At 41.5% G+C, this 21,013-nt stretch overlaps 1 protein-coding gene across 4 annotated transcripts in view; it reads right to left on the bottom strand.

Moving 5' to 3' along the window:
- Positions 1–21,013, bottom strand: part of RPP40 (ribonuclease P/MRP subunit p40) — a 91,369-nt gene that overhangs the window by 11,167 nt on the left and 59,189 nt on the right. For all 4 annotated transcript variants that reach the window (XM_033934775.1, XM_033934776.1, XM_033934777.1 and 1 more), the window contains 2 exons: positions 15,121–15,319; positions 6,402–6,536 (listed from right to left, as the gene is read on the bottom strand). In XM_033934775.1, the coding sequence (XP_033790666.1) occupies positions 6,402–6,536; positions 15,121–15,319 (334 nt within the window). The remainder of the gene's footprint in view (positions 1–6,401; positions 6,537–15,120; positions 15,320–21,013) is intronic.

Here is a 21,013-nt window from a genome sequence, read left to right as displayed (position 1 = left end):
ACTTTCATCCAAGCACATGGAGTAGAAGGGTGCTTTTTGTAAGTCGCAAGTAAGCTGTTGACTAACATCAGCAGCCATTCGCAGAACCCTATCTTTTGCAGTATTTCTGCTTAGTGGCATCTCAGAGATACGCTGCACAATTTTATCCTTGTTTTGGAAATCATGGAAGAGTGAATTACTCCCAGCCAAAATTGCCTTTTTGATAAAATCTCTATCAGAGAGGGGCTTACCATGTTTTGCCATGCACAGTGAAATTTGAAAGCTGGCAACTGTAAGATGATTAGTTTTTGAAAGATAGTTGCTAAAACTAAGAGACTGGGAGTGATATTTCTTTAATTTTCCTACAAGGAACTCTTTTCTTTGAGCTAAACCAAGTTCAGCAACACTGTTATGGTTGGTCTCAAAGTGACGTTTTGACACTTGATGTGCGAGACACAACACTTTCATTACACATAATACACAATGCTTTCCCACTGCGTTCAATCACTCCATATGTCTCTGTCCAGGCCTCTTGGAATGGTCTTCCACTATCTGTTTTTGCTTTTTTTGCTGTACTCATTTTCTTTGTTCAAGACTTCAAGTCTACAAAAAGATAAAATTTGTATAATAAAAAAAATCTAATGAAGTGCTGTATACAAATCCGTCCCCATAAAAAAATATGTGATTGGGGAATTTTACTAATTGTAGACATCCGTTTTGATCAAAAAATATACTGTCCGGGTGAAAACCGGACTTGTGCAACCTGAGTGTATGGGAAAAGGACTTTTATTTTTCATTATTGGAGCCTTTGTTATTTTATTATGATGTTTACAAAAGCACTGTGAAGGGCCACATATACACTTTACTGTTTTTTGCTATATTGAGTTTTCCATAAGTTACAGCGCAGAGGATTAGTGTGTTTGTTGTTCACAGAGAGCCCAGCCCTCCTCTCAGCTTACTGAACTTCTCTATGCAATCATCATAAGCAGCTTTTTTATTTCCTCGAATTTAGCATGTCTCCCATGGAAGATACAGAGGTTTTTACAGAGGAGCACATTATTAGACACATTAACATCCCCCCATATCCTCACCTCTCTAGCATGGGAGCACTAGGAACTGTTCCTGATTACAGATGTCACATGTGGAGTCACACTACAGCCTCACTGAGTTCCTGTGACAGACTCAGTGTGAAGCTTCTCTTCCTCCCCCCACTTCCCCCTCACACACTGCCTGGCTCATAGGATACTAAGGGGAAGACAGGCAGGCTAAACATCCACTCACAGGACTGCAGCCAGCACAGGAGGATGGGCCGCGGCCCACCGGGACAATGCCCGGTCCTCCCAATGGCCAGTCCGGCCCTGTTGCCAGGTGAGCTGCAAAGCAGACACCGGCACACTCGCCTCCCGCCGCGCCGCATATCTTAATTGCAGACCTTCCCACGTTCCAGCTGCAAGGCCTTCGCATGCCACAGCTGGCACGCGTGCCATAGGTTCACCATCGCTGCTCTAGGGTATACATATTCAGGGCTTCCAGTCTCTCCTCATATGTCTTTTGGCGCAAACCTCCTATCACTTTCGTCGCCCTCCTCTGGACCACTTCAAGTCTTCTCATATGCTGAGAGGCTGGAGAAGCTGGGGCTCTTTTCCCTGGAAAAGCAGAGACTTAGAGGGGATATGATAGAAACTTATAAGATCATGAAGGGTATGGTGAAGGTAGAGAGACAGATTCTTCAGACTGGCGGGGGCAACAAAAACTAGAGGGCACTCAAAAAAATTTAGGGGAGATAGATTTAGAACAAATGCTAGGAAGTTCTTCTTCACCCAGAGGGTGGTGGACACCTGGAATGCGCTTCCAGAGGAGGTGGTTGAGCAGAGTACGATTTTGGGTTTCAAAAAGGGATTGGACGAGTTCCTGAAGGGAAAGGGGATCCAGGGGTATAATTAGAGGGTTACTATACAATACAAAACGCCCTTGAGTAATAGATCACTACAGGTCCTTGACCTGGGGGGCCGCCGCGGGAGCGGACTGCTGGGCGTGATGGACCTATGGTCTGACTCGGCAGAGGCAATGCTTATGGTTCTTATGTCCTTCGCCAGATACGGTCTCCAAAACTGAACACAATACTCCAAGTGGGGCCTCACCAACGACCTACACAGGGGCATCAACACCTTTCTTCTACTAGTTATGCCTCTCTTTATACAGCCCAGCTCCTTCTGGCAGCAGCCACCACCTTGTCGCACTGTTTTTTTGCCTTTAGATCTTCGGACACTATCACCCCAAGGTTCCTCTCCCCCTCCATGCATATCAGCCTCTCACCTTCCAGCATATACGGTTCCTTCTGATTATTAATCCCCAAATGCATTACTCTACATTTCTTTGCATTGAATTTTAATTGCCAGATAGACCTTTCCTCCACTTTTCCTCCACTCCCTCCACGGTGTCTACTCTGTTACAAATCTTGTATCATCCGCAAAAAGGCAAACCTTATCTTCTATCCCTTCAGCAATGTCACTCACAAATATATTGAACAGGATCGACTCCCAACACCGAACCCTGAGGGACTCCACTACTCATCTTTCCTTCCTCCGAGTGACTTCCATTAATCACCACCCTCTGGCATCTGTCCGACAATCAGTTTCTAATCCAGTTCACCACTTTGGGTCCTAATTTCAGACCTTCAAGTTTGTTCAAGAGCCTCCTATGAGGAACCGTGTCAAAGGCTTTGCTGAAATCTAAGTAAATGACATCTAGCATATATCCTCGATCCAGTTCTCTGGTCACCCAATCAAAAAATTCAATCAGGTTCGTTTGACACGATTACCTTTTGTAAAGCCATGTTGCCTCGGATCCTGTAACCCATTAAATTCTAGGAAATTCACTATCCTTTCTTTCAGAAACACTTCCATTATTTTTCCAACAACCGAAATGAGGCTTACCAGTCTGTAGTTTCCCGCTTCTTCTCTGTGATCACTTTTGTGAATAGGGACATCTGCTCTTCTCCAATCACCAGGAACCACTCCCGTCTCCAGAGATTTGTTGAACAAGTCTTTAATAGGACCCGCCAGAACCTCTCTGAGCTCCCTCAGTATCCTGGTATGGATCCCGTCTGGTCCCATCGCTTTGTCCACCTTCAGTTTTTCAAGTTGCTCATAAACACTTTCCTCCGTGAACGGCGCAGAATCTACTCCATTTTCTTACGTAACTTTGCCAGACAAAGTTCTCTGGGATTTTCTTCCATGAAGACAAAACAGAAGTATTGGTTTAACACTTTTGCTTTTTCCTCATCATTCTCTACATATCGGTTCCCAGCATCTTTTAGTTTAGCAATTCCATTTTTCATCTTCCTCCTTTCACTAATATATCTTAAAAAATTTTTGTCTCCCTTTTTTACATTTTTAGCCATATGTTCTTAGAAACATAGAAATAGACGGCAGATAAGGGCCACAGCCCATCTAGTCTGCCCACCTCAATGACCCTCCCTCTACCTATCTCTGTGAATAGATCCCACGTGTCTATCCCATTTGGCCTTAAAATCAGGCACGCTGCTGGCCTCAATAACCTGTAGTAGAAGACTATTCCAGCGATCAACCACCCTTTCAGTGAAAAAGAATTTCCTGGTGTCCCCGTGCAGTTTCCCGCCCCTGATTTTCCACGGATGCCCCCTTGTTGCCGCGGGACCCTTGAAAAAGAAGATATCTTCTTCCACCTCGATGCGGCCCGTGAGATACTTGAATGTCTCGATCATGTAACCCCTCTCTCTGCGTTCGAGTGAGTACAGCTATAATTTATCCAGCCGTTCCTCGTACGGGAGATCCTTGAGTCCCGAGACCATCCGGTTGGCCGTTCTCTGGACCGACTCAAGTCTCAACACATCCTTACGGTAATGCGGCCTCCAGAATTGCACACAGTACTCCAGGTGGGGTCTCACCATGGATCTATATAATGACATAATGACTTCAGGCTTACGGCTGACGAAACTCCTGCGTATGCAACCTATGATTTGCCTTGCCTTGGATGAAGCTTGTTCCACTTGATTGGTAGTCTTCATGTTCTCACTGATGATCACCCCTAAGTCTCGTTCTGCTTCAGTTCTTGTCAGGATCTCACCATTAAGGGTGTAAGTCTTGCATGGATTTTGGCTGCCCAGGTGCATGACTTTGCATTTTTTGGCATTGAAGCTGAGTTGCCAGGATCTCTTCTGTCTGTGCTTTAGCCAGACGTAGCTCTCTCTTGGCTTCTTTCAATTTCACCCAGTAGTCCTTTCTATACTCCTCTTCTTGTTTTTTTTTATATTTCAGGAACGCCAACTCTTTTGCTTTTATTTTCTCCGCCACTAGTTTGGAGAACTACATCGGTTTCCTTTTTCTCTTGTTTTTATTTATTTTCTTCACATAAAGGTCCGTAGCCATTTTTATTGCTTCTTTCAGCTTAGATCACTGTTTTTTCACTTCTCTTATGTCCTCCCATCCTAACAGCTCTTTCTTCAGGTACTCTCCCATTTTATTAAAGATTGTACGTTTGAAATCTAGGACTTTAAGTATCGTGTGGCCACTCTCCACTTTAGCCGTTATATCAAACCAAACCGTCTGATGATCGTTACTTCCCTGGTGAGCACCCACTCGAACATTAGAGATACTCTCCCCATTTGTGAGATCCAATATTGGGTTTTCCCTCGTGGGTTCCGTAACCATTTGTCTGAGCAGAACCTCTTGGAAGGCATCTAGAATCTCCCTACTTCTTTCCATTTCCCCAGACGAAACTTTCCAGTCCACATCCGGCAGGTTGAAAATCTCCCAACAGCAAAACCTCCTCCTTCTTTCACCAAGAGCCCATAACAGTATAGATGGAATATTCTGTTGTTCCATCTTAATCCAAGGTTTCTGAGGATCCCCCAAACATGCTGCTAGTATCTGTATTTGGGCCACTTTATGATATAAAGCAAAATGTGGAACTCCTTACCACCTCGCCGTCTCACCTGACAAAGCATTGCGCGTTTTATTCTAGGGGGTTTCCTTTTCCAGATACAGTGGAACCTTGGTTTATGAGCATAATTCGTTCCAGAAGCATGCTCGTAAACCAAATTGCTCGTATATCAAAGCGAGTTTCCCCATAGAAAGTAAGGGAAACTCGCTTGATTCGTTCCCACCCCCTGAGGCCAGCAGCATTGCTCTATCCCCCCGAGAACCGGCATTGCTCCCCCTGCTCAAGAAGGCCCCTCCGCGTGATCCGGAATCCCCGCCACGATCCGGCATCCCCCACGCGATCCGGCATCCCCCATGCGATCCGGCACCCCCCATACCATGATCCGGCACCCCCCACCCACCCGAACACTTCGCTTACTCTCCATCTGGCACCCAGCACTAGCACCAACGCACAGGACATGCTGGTGCCGGTGCCCAAAAATCTGCAGTTCTTTTTGCTGGGCCTTGAGCATCTGCGCATGCTCAAGGCCTTCGAGTTCCCGGTCTCTCCGAGATTCTCGGAGATCCGAGAATCTCGGAGAGAGCAGGAACTCGAAGGCCTTGAGCATGCGCAGATGCTCAAGGCCCAGCAAAAAGGACTGCAGATCTTCGGGCACTGGCATGTCCTGTGCGTTGGTGCCGGTGCCGGGTACCAGATGGAGGGTAAACGAAGTGTTTGGGTGGGTGGGGGTGCCGGATCACGGCGTGGGGAGGGGGTGCTCGTACATCGAGGCAAGCTCAGTTTGCGAGGCACCAATTTTGTGAATGTTTTGCTCGTCTTGCAAAACACTCGCAAACTGGTGCACTCGTAAACCGAGGTACCACTGTATATGAAAAGATCTTACAATTTAAAAGGAAGAAAAAATGCTTTGGGATAAATATGGGCAAGGCCGTAAAGAGATATAAAAATTTTGGCAATACTACCATCTTGACTGCATTAATCTGGCCTAACCAAGAACAAATCAACAAGTACTTCCTTAAGTTTTTTTGAAGTTTTCTTCTGCACGAATAGGAACTTCATGATGGCTCAGAGTTCCACACTTAAAAATTCCACTTTTCACTGATGTGGTTCAATCAATGATCTGAAACAAATTCAAAACACAGCATTACAATTCTGCAAACTGGCACTTTGCAAAATAAAATAACACTCTTTTCAGCTACAGTGGCAAATTACCGTAATGCTAAGGATTTAGGAAGCTGGTTGGGATGAGAACTTTTCAGCACCCCTTTGTAATTATCATACATATATACATAATTGACTGGAATATGGCACTCCCCAATCTATGTTCTACTAATAAGACATCCAAACAAGATTGCTCAACTGGGAGTAGCCATCTCATGTGCTTGTGCACTGTTTCATGACCTTTAGATACTCTCCCATTTGGGTGTCTTTTTGAATTATCCTATTTCAACCTTCAAAAATGTAGAAGAATTTGGAACAGAACACCAGAAGACGCTTACCATAGATGATCCAGCAAATGGTGTATCTTCTCTGGAAGTATGAAACCAGTAAGGGTGCACAGACAGGCTCGACTCAGTACTGCACTGGGTTGAGGACAGCAATATGTAGAGATGAAACTGTATGAATGATTATTGCTGCAGAGGAAGATCATGAGGTGTAGTCAGGAGCTGTGCATGAAGTGTTAACTAAAGCAGTAGAGCACTGCACTCATACACACCTAAGCAAGGCTCACTGTAATCCCCCTTGCCCTCAGAGAACTCCTCAGAGAACTTGACACACCACCCAATTGTTCAGATACAATAGGAAAAGCTCTTGCAAAAAGAATTCAACAATGATGCTGGTGGCACATATCTTTCATTTCTCAATTCTGTAGCTATGCTCCTGCTCCTATAGCATAGACTATGCGTTTCCTATCATTAATTTGAGGAAAATAATTAAAAGGAGGAGATAAAAGGGATCCTGAAGATATATGTATCAATAGTGAACAAGCAGCACTCAACATTTTCACTTCTGTAAATACCCCTGGCAGAATTTGTCTAAGATGTGTACCATTTGTGTAAAATATGAGTGATCAGACAAAATACATTTTTTATTTTTAATTAAATCATTATGCATCATAGAATATTACAATCAATAATTGAACCTTAGCAATAAAGGGAATAATTAAAGATCCTGTTCAAAAGTTTGCATACTCTTAGTTCTTAATACTGTGTATTGCCCTCTTTTGCGTTAATGATTGCTTGCAATCTTTTCTGATAGTTATAAATGAGGCCCTTTATTTTCTCATGTGGTAAAGCTGCCCATTCATTTTGGCAAAAAGCCTCCAGACCCTGTACATTCTTTGGTAATGAGTCAAGCATGCCTGTGTATCTTCACCAGCCTGCTAAGTTGTTAGAATTCTGCGTTAACATACAACAGATTTTCTAAACCTGGCAGATGGATTCCATAGTTCACAACACATAAGAACAGTCTTACTGGGTCAGACCAATGGCCCATTAAGCCCAGTAGCCCGTTCTCACGGTAGCCAATCCAGGTCCCTAATATCTGGCCAAAACCCAAGAAGTAGCAATATTCCATGCTACCAATCCAGGGGCAAGCAGTGGCTTCCCCCATGTCTTTCTCAATATCAGACTATGGACTTTTCCTCCAGGAAATTGTCCAAACCTTTCTTAAAACCAGCTACACTATCCGCTCTTACCACAACCTCTGGCAACGCATTCCAGAGCTTAACTATTCTAAGTGGAAAAAATTTTTTCCTCTTATTGGTTTTATAAGTATTTCCCTGTGACTTCATCGAGTGCCTCCTAGTCTTTGTAATTTTTGATGGAGTGAAAAATTGATCCACTTGTACCCGTTCTACACCACTCAGGATTTTGTAGACTTCACAATCATATCTCACCCTCAGCCGTCTCTTTTCCAAGCTGAAGAGCCCTAACCTTTTAGTCTTTCCTGAACACGGATTTTGGACTTTACAAAGTACAGAAACCTTATTGCTGGACCTAAGATCAAAAGTTAAATCCTAAGTAAAGGTAAAGAGACTGGTCTGTTGCAGTTCGATATCTCAACCGCGTTTTATGCAGTCAATCACTCTCTACTACTACTAAAGCTAAGTAAACTTGGATTACATGGAATGGTAATAAAATGGCTGACAGAATTCCTAGGGAATAGGACATATGAAGTAAGAAAGGGCTATAAAAAAATTCAATATTGGAACGCCTTCTGCGGGGTACCACAAGGCTCACTGCTATCCTCTTCACTATTTAACATGTACTTAAGAGCCTTGGGTAAGAGATTTACCATTCCCCAAGTTCATGCATTTTCCAATGCAGATATTTTCCTCCTCTGTCTAGCCAAGGAATCTTTTGAGGATACAATGCAGTACTTAACGATGATTATCGAAAACTTGGTCCAGAAGAACTTTCTCAAATTTATGAACTGAAAAGACCAAGGTACTTTGGTTTGGTGATTACAACTCATTGCCACATAAAGACTTGGTGCTACTTACAGAAGAAAAACTTAAGATTGAAAACACAACAAAAAGTTCTGGGAGTCATTCTGGACTCTTACCTTGGAAATCCACATCGATTCCTTGGTTTAAAAAAAAAAATATTCTTCAGACTAAGGCAATTAAAAACCATTAGACATGATTTAAGCCAGATTGTTCTACTCCCATACTTAAACTACTGCAATTCTTTGTATTCTGGTATCTCAGAGAAAGAATATAAGAGATTGCAACTACTTCAGAATACAGCGGCTAGACTAATCTTTTGGTTAAGTCACTTTGAGATGGCAAGTCCATTACTGAGAGAGCTACACTGGTTACCAATGAAAAATAGAACTCAGTTTAAGATCGCTTGCAAGGTCCATAAGGCCATAGATGAAGAGAACTCACGAGGATTTGTATCTGATACTAATGCTACATGTTCATTCTATAACTCCAGAACAACACAGCATTTCATGCTACCCTTTCCTGCTCTCAAACAAATTCACCAGAAAAAAATTATTTGCATTCGCCTTTGAATTTCAAGGTCCCAAAATATGGAATAGCCTACCATTATGTCTATGTCATATCTCTTCTTACTACCATTTCAGGAAAATGTTAAAATATATACCTCTTCTCTTTAAAACTTGCATGATCGACATTCAGTTGTACTCAATGAATCCTACTGTATCTATACTGTAAATCTTAGGAATCTTATTGTAAGTCACAATAAATCCTTGTTGAAATTTGCAGAACATAAGAAACTGTATGGTTGTCTAGCAAGAATTGCATGTTTGAGTTCTTCCCAAAGTGGCTTAATGATGTTGAGGTCAGAAGACTGATGGCCTCTCCAGAACCTTCCCTTTTTTTTTTTGCTGCAGCCACTAAAGTGTCAACTTATGTTTCGGATCATTGTCATGTTGGAAAGTCCAAATTCACCCCATGTGCAGCTTCCTGGCTAATGAATGCAAATTCTCCTCCAATATTTTCTAATAAGATGCACCATTCTTCCTGCCACCAACTAAATTCCACACACCTACAAAATAGCAGATATCCACTTCTATGTTTTACAGTAGGGAAGGTGTGCTTCTCTTCATAGGCCTTATTGACTCCACTCCAAACACAGCGTTTATGGTTGTGATAATAAAATTCAATTTTGGTCTCATCACTCCAAATTATTTTATCCCAGAAGTTTTGAGGCTTCTCTAGGTGCTGTTTGGCACATTGTAAGCAGGCTGTTTTGTGGTGTTGGTGCACAATAGGGGGGGATTCTGGCAACTCTACCATGCAGCCCATTTTTGTCCAAGTATCTCCTTATTATGCATGCCAAAACAGTTGTATTTCAGTAAAAGAAGTTGCTTGTGGGTTTTCTTTACATCCTATAAAGTTTCCTGGCAGTTGTGGCTGAAATCTTTCTTGGTCTACCTGACCATGGCTTGATATTAACAGAAAACTTATAAGGTGTCACCCAAAGTGGCTCAAAGGATACAACCTATTATATATGCCAAAACATACCACTAGGTGCACTGTCCCTAATAAGTGGTATGTTTTGGCATATATAATATGTAATGTAATGTAATGTAATTTATTTCTTATATACCGCTACATCCGTTAGGTTCTAAGCGGTTTACAGAAAATATACATTAAGATTAGAAATAAGAAAGGTACTTGAAAAATTCCCTTACTGTCCCGAAGGCTCACAATCTAACTAAAGTACCTGGAGGGTAATAGAGAAGTGAAAAGTAGAGTTAGAGGAAAAATAAAAATAAAATAAACATTTTAACAAGACAGCATTGATCTAAATACTTTGGAAGGTAGAAGAGAGGAGAGAAAGGAATAGAAGCAGAAGGGGGAGCCGTTGAACAGTAGAATTCTGGAGAAATTTAAATGATAGAAATAGAACAAAACAAAGACAAAAGGCAAAACAATAGATAAGATTAAAGATAAATCATAAGCTGGAAAGAAAAATAAAATAAAACTTTGTCTTCAATCCACGGTTTCAGCGTCAGTGATGAAGTGGAGCAAGTAAGTTTAGGAGGAGCGATTGACGTTTCCAGAAAGGGCTTCTTCAGGGAAGAGACTTGGCAGACAGTCCCAGGATGCCTATGTCTCCTCCCCTGTGATGTTCTCCCATCCATGCATTCCCTCCCAGACACATTGCCCGTGCCCCAGCCGCTCCAAGGAGGCTGCCCCAGATGAGGCCCACGGTGAATGCAGGATTCTCTCCTCTGCGGTTGATATTAACAGAACCCATAATTTTCTACATCTGATCAGAGTCTGAACAGTACTGCGTGGCATTTTCAAATCTTTGGATATCTTTTTATATCCTTGCTCACAGATCCATTGACAGTGCTTTTGGTTTCCCCATGCTTCACTAACCAGCAAAGTCAGTGCAACCCTGGATGAAATGCACAAGGGTTCTCAAGAGCTAAGAAACTCACTGACTATATTTATAAAGATGGGTAATCCAAATTAACAATGGAAAAACAGTTTGTTCAACTTAACTCAAACAGACAATTGCTTATGAACAAACTTATGCAGACTAATTTTTATTATCAGACCTCAAACACCCAAGACACTACTCTTTTATATTTTCGTGTCCTTACTGGGGTGACGTGTTCATCATCAGTCTGATTTTGTAGTGCAGGCAAGACCCGAATTCATTAATACAGGTATAATGCTATAATTAAACCATTAGCTTGTGGCCCTGCGGTTACCCAACCGTTTCACTGGCAAAGTTTCATCAGGGGCTGATACTCTTCATAAATTCATTGTTATCCTGCATAAAAACATACTGCATTATACATATATACCAGGTGAAAATCCTAACTACCTAATTCATAAATTAATTTAACTTGATGTTAATCATTAAAAAATCCAATTAATAATTTTTAAGAATAATTTTTTGAGAAATTCAAATTCATTAATATTATTGCACTTGTTGAAGATAATAAAATAACTACTATTAAACACCTCTCACTGTGCTTATCGTGTTATTACACTTATTCTTAATAATAATAACCTAAATGTTTTCTGTTGCACACTTTTATACTCTTCTTTATTGTTTTTATTAAATACACTATTGTACTTGTTAAAATGACTGAGTAATCTTTAAATACATATATATCCATGATTATTGCTATGCCTATTAAAACGCTATTGTTTATAAGGGGAAAACAATCAACTTTACCCATTACTTCTATAATCTAGAACACCCAATTTTTTAAATATTTCTCAATTTAAAGAGCTTAACAATGCTTGCCAGTGAAATGGGCCACAAGCTAAGTGCTCTTCTAAATGGTTTAATTATAGCATTATATTAATGAATTTGGGTCTTGCCTGCACTACAAAATCAGACCGATGATAAACACGTCACCCCAGTAAGGACACAAAAATATAAAAAAGTAGTGTCTTGGGTGTTTGAGGTCTGATAATAAAAATTAGTCTGCATAAGTTTGTTCATAAGCAAGAGACACTATTTACAATCATATAGGGCACAGGAGTGGATAATTAACCTGTGTGTGTCAACTTGAGTGTACATTATCAGCCCAAACATTCACGGGTATAAACTGTGCAAGTTCATTTATCATTATAATGACTAAAGGACACACAATTCTAAGATGATACTTAGCTTCATCTGACTAATATTCATAAATTAAAGAATGGTGCTTTTGCAGGATCACTCATCTTTTCCACAAATAGTACGCATCTTTAAAATTCTGCAAGGGTTATATAAACTTTTGAACACAACTGAATTTTGCGGAAGGAGTGTTGTCGTAGTTAGAACAGCAGGCTGAGAAACAGAGAAGCCAGGGCTCAAATCCTGCTTCACCCACTGATCTTGGACAAATCTCTTTATTCTCCACTGCCTCTAAGTAGAATGCAATTGTAAAGCCCCCTGGAGCAAGGAAATATTTACTGTATCAGTTTCCCAACTCAAAAGGGAGCTTAGGTTTGAAAAAGACAACTAACTTAATCAGTGGCATAGCCAGATGGCTGATTTCAGGATTAGGCAAAAACTAGTAAAGGAACAAGCTACTTTAAATACCTTTTTAAACGAGAGTGGCGCTCAGAATCCAAGATGGAGTAAAAAACTTCAAATTGGCGAAACGCCAGGATTGGCGAAACACGTCAGAACCTCGCCGGGTCAACGCTATCTGAACCATTAAGATAAGTTCTGATTTGAACTCATGTAGTTGGACTTATATAATAGTTGGAACATTTTCACTTTATTGGACATTTATTGGACATTTAAAGCAAGAGTGTTTTTCAATAAGCATTTTCTATTACCTTTTCACTCAAAATGGTGCAATGATTGATTCTATAAAAAACGCATTTTAGGGGTTTGCACCCCAATTTGAAGTTTTTTACTCCATCTTGGATTCTGAGCGCCACTCTCGTTTAAAAAGGTATTTAAAGTAGCTTGTTCCTTTACTAGTTTTTGCCTGTTTATGGTCATTTGGGAACAAATCTCCTTTTTTTGAAATTTACCCAGTTGTGTATATTGGTGATTTCAGGATTATACATTTAGGTCCTAATGCTTCCAACTTGTAATAAACTATATCTGTTTCTCGTTCCCTCTATAACCCCCTACCCTCTCTACATCCCTTTGTATATTCCTTCATGAGCACCAGATATTGAGCCACCTTATGGCCTGTGTGTTTGCCATAATTAAATTGCAAGCTCGTTTGAGCAGGGACCGTCTCTTGCGTGTTTAATGTACAGTGCTGCGTGCAGCTTGGTAGTGCTATAGAAATAATAAATAGTAGTAGTACTGAGCCCAAAATGGATGGGCATGGAATTTCTGCAATCTCCCCCCCCCTCAGAAAACCCAAATTAGTCAATACTTTTGCTGGAAGGGATCCCTAAGCCACACCAGCTGAAGATCCCCACCCCCACCAACAGTTATTGCTCTTAAGTTCCAGCAGTGTTCTCCCTGGTTATCACTGCTGTCGGTAGGTCATGCATGCTCAGTGCTTACACCTCTGTGAAAACTAAGCATGTGTAGGGTTCATAGACAAAAGTGCGCAATGATAAAGGCGCGCAGACAACTGAGTGCAAGGCGGAAGCGCGCCGAAGAAAAACAGTATTTTAAGGGGCTCTGACAGGGGGTGTTGGTGGGGAACCCCCTCCACTTTACTTAAGAGATTGCGCCGGCGTTGTGGGGGGTTTGAAACCCCCCTCATTTACTGGAAACTTAACTTTTCCCTCTTTTTTAGGGAAAAAGTGAAGTTTTCAGTATAATGTGGGGGGTTACAACCCCCCAAACCCCCCCAACGCCAGTGCAATCTTTGTTAAGTAAAGTGGGGGGATTCCCCCACACACCCCTCGTCGGAGCCCTTTAAAATACTGTTTTTCTTCGGTGCGCTTCCGCCTTGCGCTCAGTTGTCTGCGCTGGGTTGTCGGCGCACCTTTGTCCTCGCGCGCTTTTGACCTGTCACCCATGTGTAGAGGGGCCGGTATCAATGTAAACTTCAGGATAGTGCAGCTGGATGCTGCTTCGAAGCACACTGGCTCTTCAAGGAGGAAGAGGTATTCAGCTGGTAGGGTTTCAGGGTCCTTGCCAGCAGGAGCAAGAGTTCCAGAATCTTAAGTGGGCCCAAGTTAAAATGGAATGGTGAGTCAACCAAGGGACTGGAGTCTATGCTTTAGTGTGCTTCTAGAACAAATACCTTCAAAAGTAAAACTGTTATTAAATATCCTTTCATCATTATTTTGCAAACTTGCCTAATATGGCAGTTCTGCATGTGAATGGGGTGGTTTGAATTGAGAGGAAGGAGGCAAGTGGAAAAGAAATAGCACTGGGGTACGAAGTTTCATAGGGATTTCTCTAGGCTGAACTGTTGTTGCTGTGTTAGAAAACAGTTTAAGAAGCTCTGTTATAGCAGCAGCTATATACCGTGTTTCCCCGATGATAAGGCAGGGCCATCAAATAAGACAGCCCCCCCTTTTTAGAAAAAAATGTAAAATAAGGCACCCCCCCCGCAAATAAGCCACCCACCGATACCTGCGCTTACCCGAATCGGGTGGTACGGTGGGTGACTCCGTGTGGTCCCTCCGTCTACCATATTTGCCTCCATGGCTGCATGCCGCGCCTCGTCATGAAGTGAAGAGGAGGAAGTGACAGGACTGCAGCGCGCGCACGTGACTCCGCGCAAGGAAACACAGGCAGCTTCCCTCATCCCTCCCTAACGGAGACTGCAGGAGTTTGTTCACGGCCAGAACATCCAAAAGTGAGACACGCAGACAGGTTTCTTTTGCTGTGAGCAATACCACTTACTGTATATAAAGCCTGTTTAAAATGCATACGGTATATAAACAATGGTTTCACATTGTCAAGTCCCCTCTGATGCTGCACTACAGAATAATCTCTTTACTGTGTTTCCCTGATGGAGAACATTGGGGACATTAAATGGTACAATATATGGTATGATGGATAAAGCTGGCAATACACGGTACGATTTTTCGGCCGACCGATTCTTCAGCCGACCGTTTTCTTCCTCCAACGAACGCATTGCGAACGTAATAAAATTCTGTTTTTTTTCAACAATAACTGTGTACTGTAGTCTTCTTCATGGGTAAATAAGGCATCCCCCCGAAAATAAGCCCTAGAGCATATTTTGGCCTTCCAAAAAAAATAAGACAGTGTCTTACCATCGGGGAAACAGGGTAGATATTTAAATATGTCAACATACCCTGCAATATTTTTTTTAATCAACATAAGCTCAGAACCTTACCAGTCCACATTGTTAGATACTGCACCCAGCCAGTCAAAGAGCTCATGGGCACTACACGACTTTTCTGGCTTTCCTTGTAATTCAGAATTCTGTAGTATAGGACAATGTAAATCTCTCAATATACTTGATGCTATTCTTGGCTCATACTCCTTCATTTTAAGCTTTGAAAAATAGGACATTGCAGTTGACACCTCCACATCTTAAAAACAAAAAGCAGAAATGACAGTAATTATCAACAAAATGCACTTACCATGAAAACTCTGGAAATTTGTTTCTGTCAAAAACAAAAACATATTAAATAACTGCAATAAGAACATAAGAATTGCCGCTGTTGGGTCAGACCAGTGGTCCATCGTGCCCAGCTGTTTGCTCACGCGGCGGCCCTTGATCAAAGACCAGCGCCCTAACTGAGACTAGCCCTACCTGCGTACGTTCTGGTTCAGCAGGAACTTGTCTAACTTTGTCTTGAATCCCTGGATGGTGTGTTCCCCTACGACAGACTCCGGAAGAGCGTTCCAGCTCTCCACCACTCTCTGGGAGAAGAAGAACTTCCTTACGTTCGTACGAAATCTATCCCCTTTCAGTTTTAGAGAGTGCCCTCTCGTTCTCCCTACCTTGGAGAGGGTGAACAACCTGTCCTTATCTACTAAGTCTATTCCCTTCAGTACCTTGAATGCTAGCGACAATGCCATTGAAGGAATACCAGATAGATGTTGGATGAAATTCACCACAGTTACTCCTGAAGAGATATCTAACTGGCTAAAATAAACTATCAAAAAAGCATCTGCCTAGCTAACATGCTAGAACACATCCTATCTGACCTTTTTCTATAGTTGACAGTTATGGTCAATGCATGCTTAATTCATGTTTCAAGTTTTATTTTATTTGATATACCGTTTAAAAAGCCTAAGCGGTTTCCATACAAATTGTATACAATTATAAATTTTTTTTAAAAATAGGGAAAACGTACAAAGTAATTATAAAACACAAGGGACTAACATACATGACACAAAAGGGAAAATCAGTAAGAGGATACATCATGAAATAAAAAGGAAGGGTAGAGGAACAAACCAAACAGGAATGGGGCAAAGGAGTAGAGATGGAGATGAAAGAACAATTGCGTTGACACCCATACCCAAGGCCTCAGGTCTCAACCTAACCAAAGTCAAAATCTTCAGACCAGTAGCCGGAATGCCATGGCCTGTGAAATTACTAAAATTCTGCGTTAGTGCACAATTAACACAATTCCTAAGCAAAGTAGAAAGATTCCATAGCTTACAGCATGGCTTCAGGGTTTTACACAGGACAGAATCCCTCTTACTAAAACTAACTTCAAAGATAAAATCCTATCTTAGTAAGAAGGGCAGACAGTCGGCTCTGCTACAATTTGACATTTCAGCTGTGCTTGATGCAGTGGACCACTTGCTTCTAAATTTTAAAACTAAATGAGCTGGGTATGCACTGAATGATACTCCAGAATTCCTGGAGAATAGAACATATGAAGTATGGAAGAAGGGCATGAAATCCCAAAATTGGAAGGCCTTATGTGGAGTTCCATAAGGCTTTCCGCTGTCTCCTTTCCTGTTTAATGTCTACTTGCAGGCCTTGGGCAGCAATCTATCCCTCCATCAAGTTCACATTCTCTCAAGCAGATGATATTTTCCTCATTTGTTCAGTCCAGGAATCCAATGACGATACTCTATGTCGCTTAAACAGAATTATTGAGGATCTGAGCATATGGACTCAGAAAAATTGCTGAAGCAAAACAAGGTACTATGGCTAGGAAATTATAATTCCCTATCATGCAAGGAACTGTCCACAGAAGAGAAGCTAACAGAAAAGTCCTCTAAAGTGCTAGTCGTTACGCTGGATTCCAATCTAACCTTTAATGATCAAATCACTTCCTTAGAAAAAAATTTTTTAGACTGAGGCAACTAACAATAATAGGACCTGTTCTACCTCAAACCAGTTTTAGGATAGTTGTGCAGATAGTCCTACCATACCTTGACCACTACAACTCCTTGTACTGTAGCATTACAAAGAAAGAGGAGATTGCAATTACTCCAAAATACAGCTACTAGACTAATTTTTCAATCAAATTGATTTGAATGGGCCAATCTACTATTGGAAAAACTCCACTGGCTGTAGGTGAAAAAGAGAACACAGTTCCAGTTGGCTAGCATAGTTTACAAAGCCTTTTATGGAGTAAATTCTATTGGATTAGTATTCAATATTAAAGTCTCGCACTCCTCAAAATCCAGAGCAACACAATGCGCTTCCAGAGGGCGTAATAGGGCAGAGTACAGTACTGGGGTTTAAGAAAGGATTGGACAATTTCCTGCTGGAAAAGGGGATAGAAGGGTATAAATAGAGGATTACTGCACAGGTCCTGGACCTGTTGTGCCGCCGCGTGAGCGGACTTCTGGGCATGATGGACCTCAGGTCTGACCCAGGAGAGGCATTGCTTATGTTCTTATGCTTTAAGATACCATTCCCATGTCCTCAGAAGATTCATTGGAAGATCTTTGAATCTACCTTTGAATTCCAAGGACCCTGTATTTGAACAACCTGCCAACATACTTGAGACAACCTTCTATTTACTATCACTTCAGGAAAATACTAAAGACATATCTCTTCTTGTAACTCCCACTTCATGTCTTTAGTCTAATTATCTGATCTGCCTTTCCACTCTAATCATTCCCCATGTATGGAAAAATATTGTAACTATGTTGTCCAGATGTAACTTTTATTGTAAGCTGCATTGATTCCTTGTATAAAATTGCAGAATATAAGAAACTAGGTTCATAGTCAAATGTGTGCAAGACAAAAGCGCGCGGACAATTGCGTGAAGACAATTGAGCGTAATGACAATTGCGCGCGAGACAACTGAGCGCAGGACTTTAAAGTGCAAGACAATAGCGCGCAGGACCTTATAGGGCAAGGCAAATGGGCGCAGGTCTATATTGTGTTTGCAGTATTATGGTCTGTTGCCCCTAGTGCCCTCTACCTATGCCCGCAGCTCAATTGTCTTGCGCGCAATTGTGGTTTCACTCAATTGTCTTCACGCAATTGTCTTGCGCACAATTGTGGTTTCACTCAATTGTCTTCACGCAATTGTCTGCGCGCTTTTGTCTTGCGTGCATTTGACTTGCTACCAAGAAACTATATGGTATGGTATGCATTCACAGGATTTGAGGAACATTTCAGCCAGCTATTCAGAAGGCCACAATGGAGGACTTCAGGCTACATGTTGGAGACCACTTCCATCCCCCCTCCCCCCACAGCCACAATTTGTAGAATCAACTGCAAAAGAAACACAGACACACAAAACAGTTAACATGTAATTGCAGGTTGCACTCTTAAGGTGTGCAATTATAGATTTGTTACAGTTAGATTTATCTGTATAAACAAAATTATATAGACTGAATTTGTTGAAATTGAACATTTAAAGGCCAAATATGCATTCATAAAAATATAAGCACTGAGCTTATATGCATGTGTCCTGTCCTGAAAGGCCTCCTCTTTCCTCCTGCAACTGGAGGAACTATGGATTTAGCTCTCCAACCTCCATCTCTGTTACTGCCTAATTCTAGTCCCTCCCCCGCGGCCTCTGGCTGACTGCAGCCCCTCCCAAGCAAGCACTCAGGTGACCTCCCTAGTCTATTTAATCTAAGCCCTCTCTGGGCAGTGCCCTTTTCAAACTGGGCCTCTGTCCTGAATGGTCTATTCTTTCCTCTTGCAACCGTAGTCAGACATTGTTTGTATTTTTTTTATTATTTTTTAATTTTATTTGCATTTTCAAATGATAAACAGCTGTCTCATATGCCTGGAATAAACGACCTGCGTTTGTCTATCACATATGTTCCCTTACCTTGTATAAAAGCAGAATGAAAACCCACCTTTTTGATATAGCCTTCAATCTTACTCCCCAGTGCTCACCACCCTAGCCAGCAGCTTAACCATCCCCCACCCTGGCATCCTGTTTGTTTGTTTGTTTGTATGTCTTGTCTGTTTAGATTCTCTTTCGAGCAAGGACTGTCTCTGTCGTGACTCTGTATAGTGCTGTGTACATCTGGTAGCGCTCTAGAAATAATAGTAGTAGCATATGTCTTTTACTAATGCATTTTATGGACAAAATATAAAAAGATCCATAAAATTAATGCAAAATTAAGGACAAATCTAGTAAAATAACAAATCTTAATTTGACATAGAAGCATTAAATGAGCCTGCTAACAATATAGTGCAGTATGTTTTTACAGTTACTGAATAGTAAATGCCAAACTGTAAACTCCAAAAGCTGTTAATGGCCGAGGACATTCTCAACATTTCCCAATTTGGTTAAAGCAGAGAATTTCTTTATCACACATTTGCATGGCAAATAATGCATAATGCATTTAGCCTCAAAGTGATATTAACTCCTTCAGGTTAACTGTCATTTTAATTGCTAACACATGGTAACTATTTCTGTGTTAACTGTAAAAGATGCAGTCGTGTCCATTCACTACTCCTTTTTGCTGAATACACTACACTAATGTTAAACTTGTGTCGGGACCAGCAGGAGACAGAAAGTCATTTCTACAGTGGGATAAGGCTACCAACTGACTACAGAAATAATTTATGAGCCCAATCCCTTTATTTTCTGAGCTCAAAAATTACAGTCTGCTTCTCACTGAATGAACTTGTTACTGAGCTTCAGAATCTTGAGTTGAATAAGTCCCACTGTAAACTGCTAGGATTAACTTTTTGACAGGTAAAAATGTAATGTAATTTAATTAAAAAAAAAAAAAATTACATTTCACCTTTATAAGGGAGGCCTGTGTTAGCGCAGATCATAATAATGTATCATTTTCCTGGAGAGCAATTTTACAGTGAAACAGGTGATGTTTTGCGTATGAATGTAGGGTCATGAAATAGTTAACTGTTGTTTAAAATATTGCTCTGGCCTACATAGCTGAAAACAGTGTATAATCTATTGACTGCATCTGCCTAAAATGTATGTCCCTACCTTACCACATTGTAAGCTGAATAGATAAGAGTTTGAGCCATGATGTACCCTGCCCTTCTGTACATTTACCTGCAAGAGTTAGATAAGTGTCCTGCTAGTGACCTGCTAGTGTGAGCTTAGAACCAATGAGTGTTAAGAAAAGTAACACGTGAAAAGCTTTTTCTAGAATTCAGTTGTATAGCCAGAAAAATGAATAAATATCTCTGTAACTTCCTGGTTTCGGCACTTCTGAGCCAGCTTGAAGCTCAGGGGTCCAACATGCATGCTGTGAATAAATTTCTTTTACTTTCTTCACGCCTCTGACTTTGTGTGTCCAAGTGACCTTTCATTTGGCGCCCGAACAGGGACTTGAAGGTCTCTTGACCACTGGTTACTCGATTGGTCACTTGTTTCTGGTCCTACGGCTGATATGTCTGCTTAGCCGGCTGCCTTCCTTTTGGGGGGTTGGCAGACCTCAGGACGTTGGACCGCTTCAACTGACTTATCTAGTCTCAGTTTAAAGTACAAGAATCTGTATCTGTATCTGTATCTGTACCTGGAGTGGCCACTATCTGGTAAGTGGGGATTGATCATCCCTATCCTGTCTCTCGTCTCCTGCCTAGTAAGCCACGTGATCTGTCGCTGAAAAGTTGTGGGAAAGGGATTCTAGGAACTGTTATTTTCTGGTTGAGTAACTGAACTGAAATCTGTTGTGTTTTGTGTGTTTGAGAGTGTCTGAGACGTCCTTGAGGACGAAGCGAGTGTGGACCTGTTAGTACTGCGTTTCCCTAGTCCAGAGATGGGCGGGGCCAGGAATTCAGGGAAGTGTTTTTGTCCTCCATTGCACAATGGGGGGATGTCTGTCTACCTGTGGGGATCCCTTGATATGTTAGCTAATTTTAAAAAAAG

This window comes from Geotrypetes seraphini, chromosome 2 (assembly GCF_902459505.1).
Source record: "Geotrypetes seraphini chromosome 2, aGeoSer1.1, whole genome shotgun sequence".
NCBI classification, from domain to species: Eukaryota; Metazoa; Chordata; class Amphibia; order Gymnophiona; family Dermophiidae; genus Geotrypetes; species Geotrypetes seraphini.
Note: the sequence above shows the minus strand (reverse complement) of the source record. Positions and strands in the feature narration are given on the sequence as shown.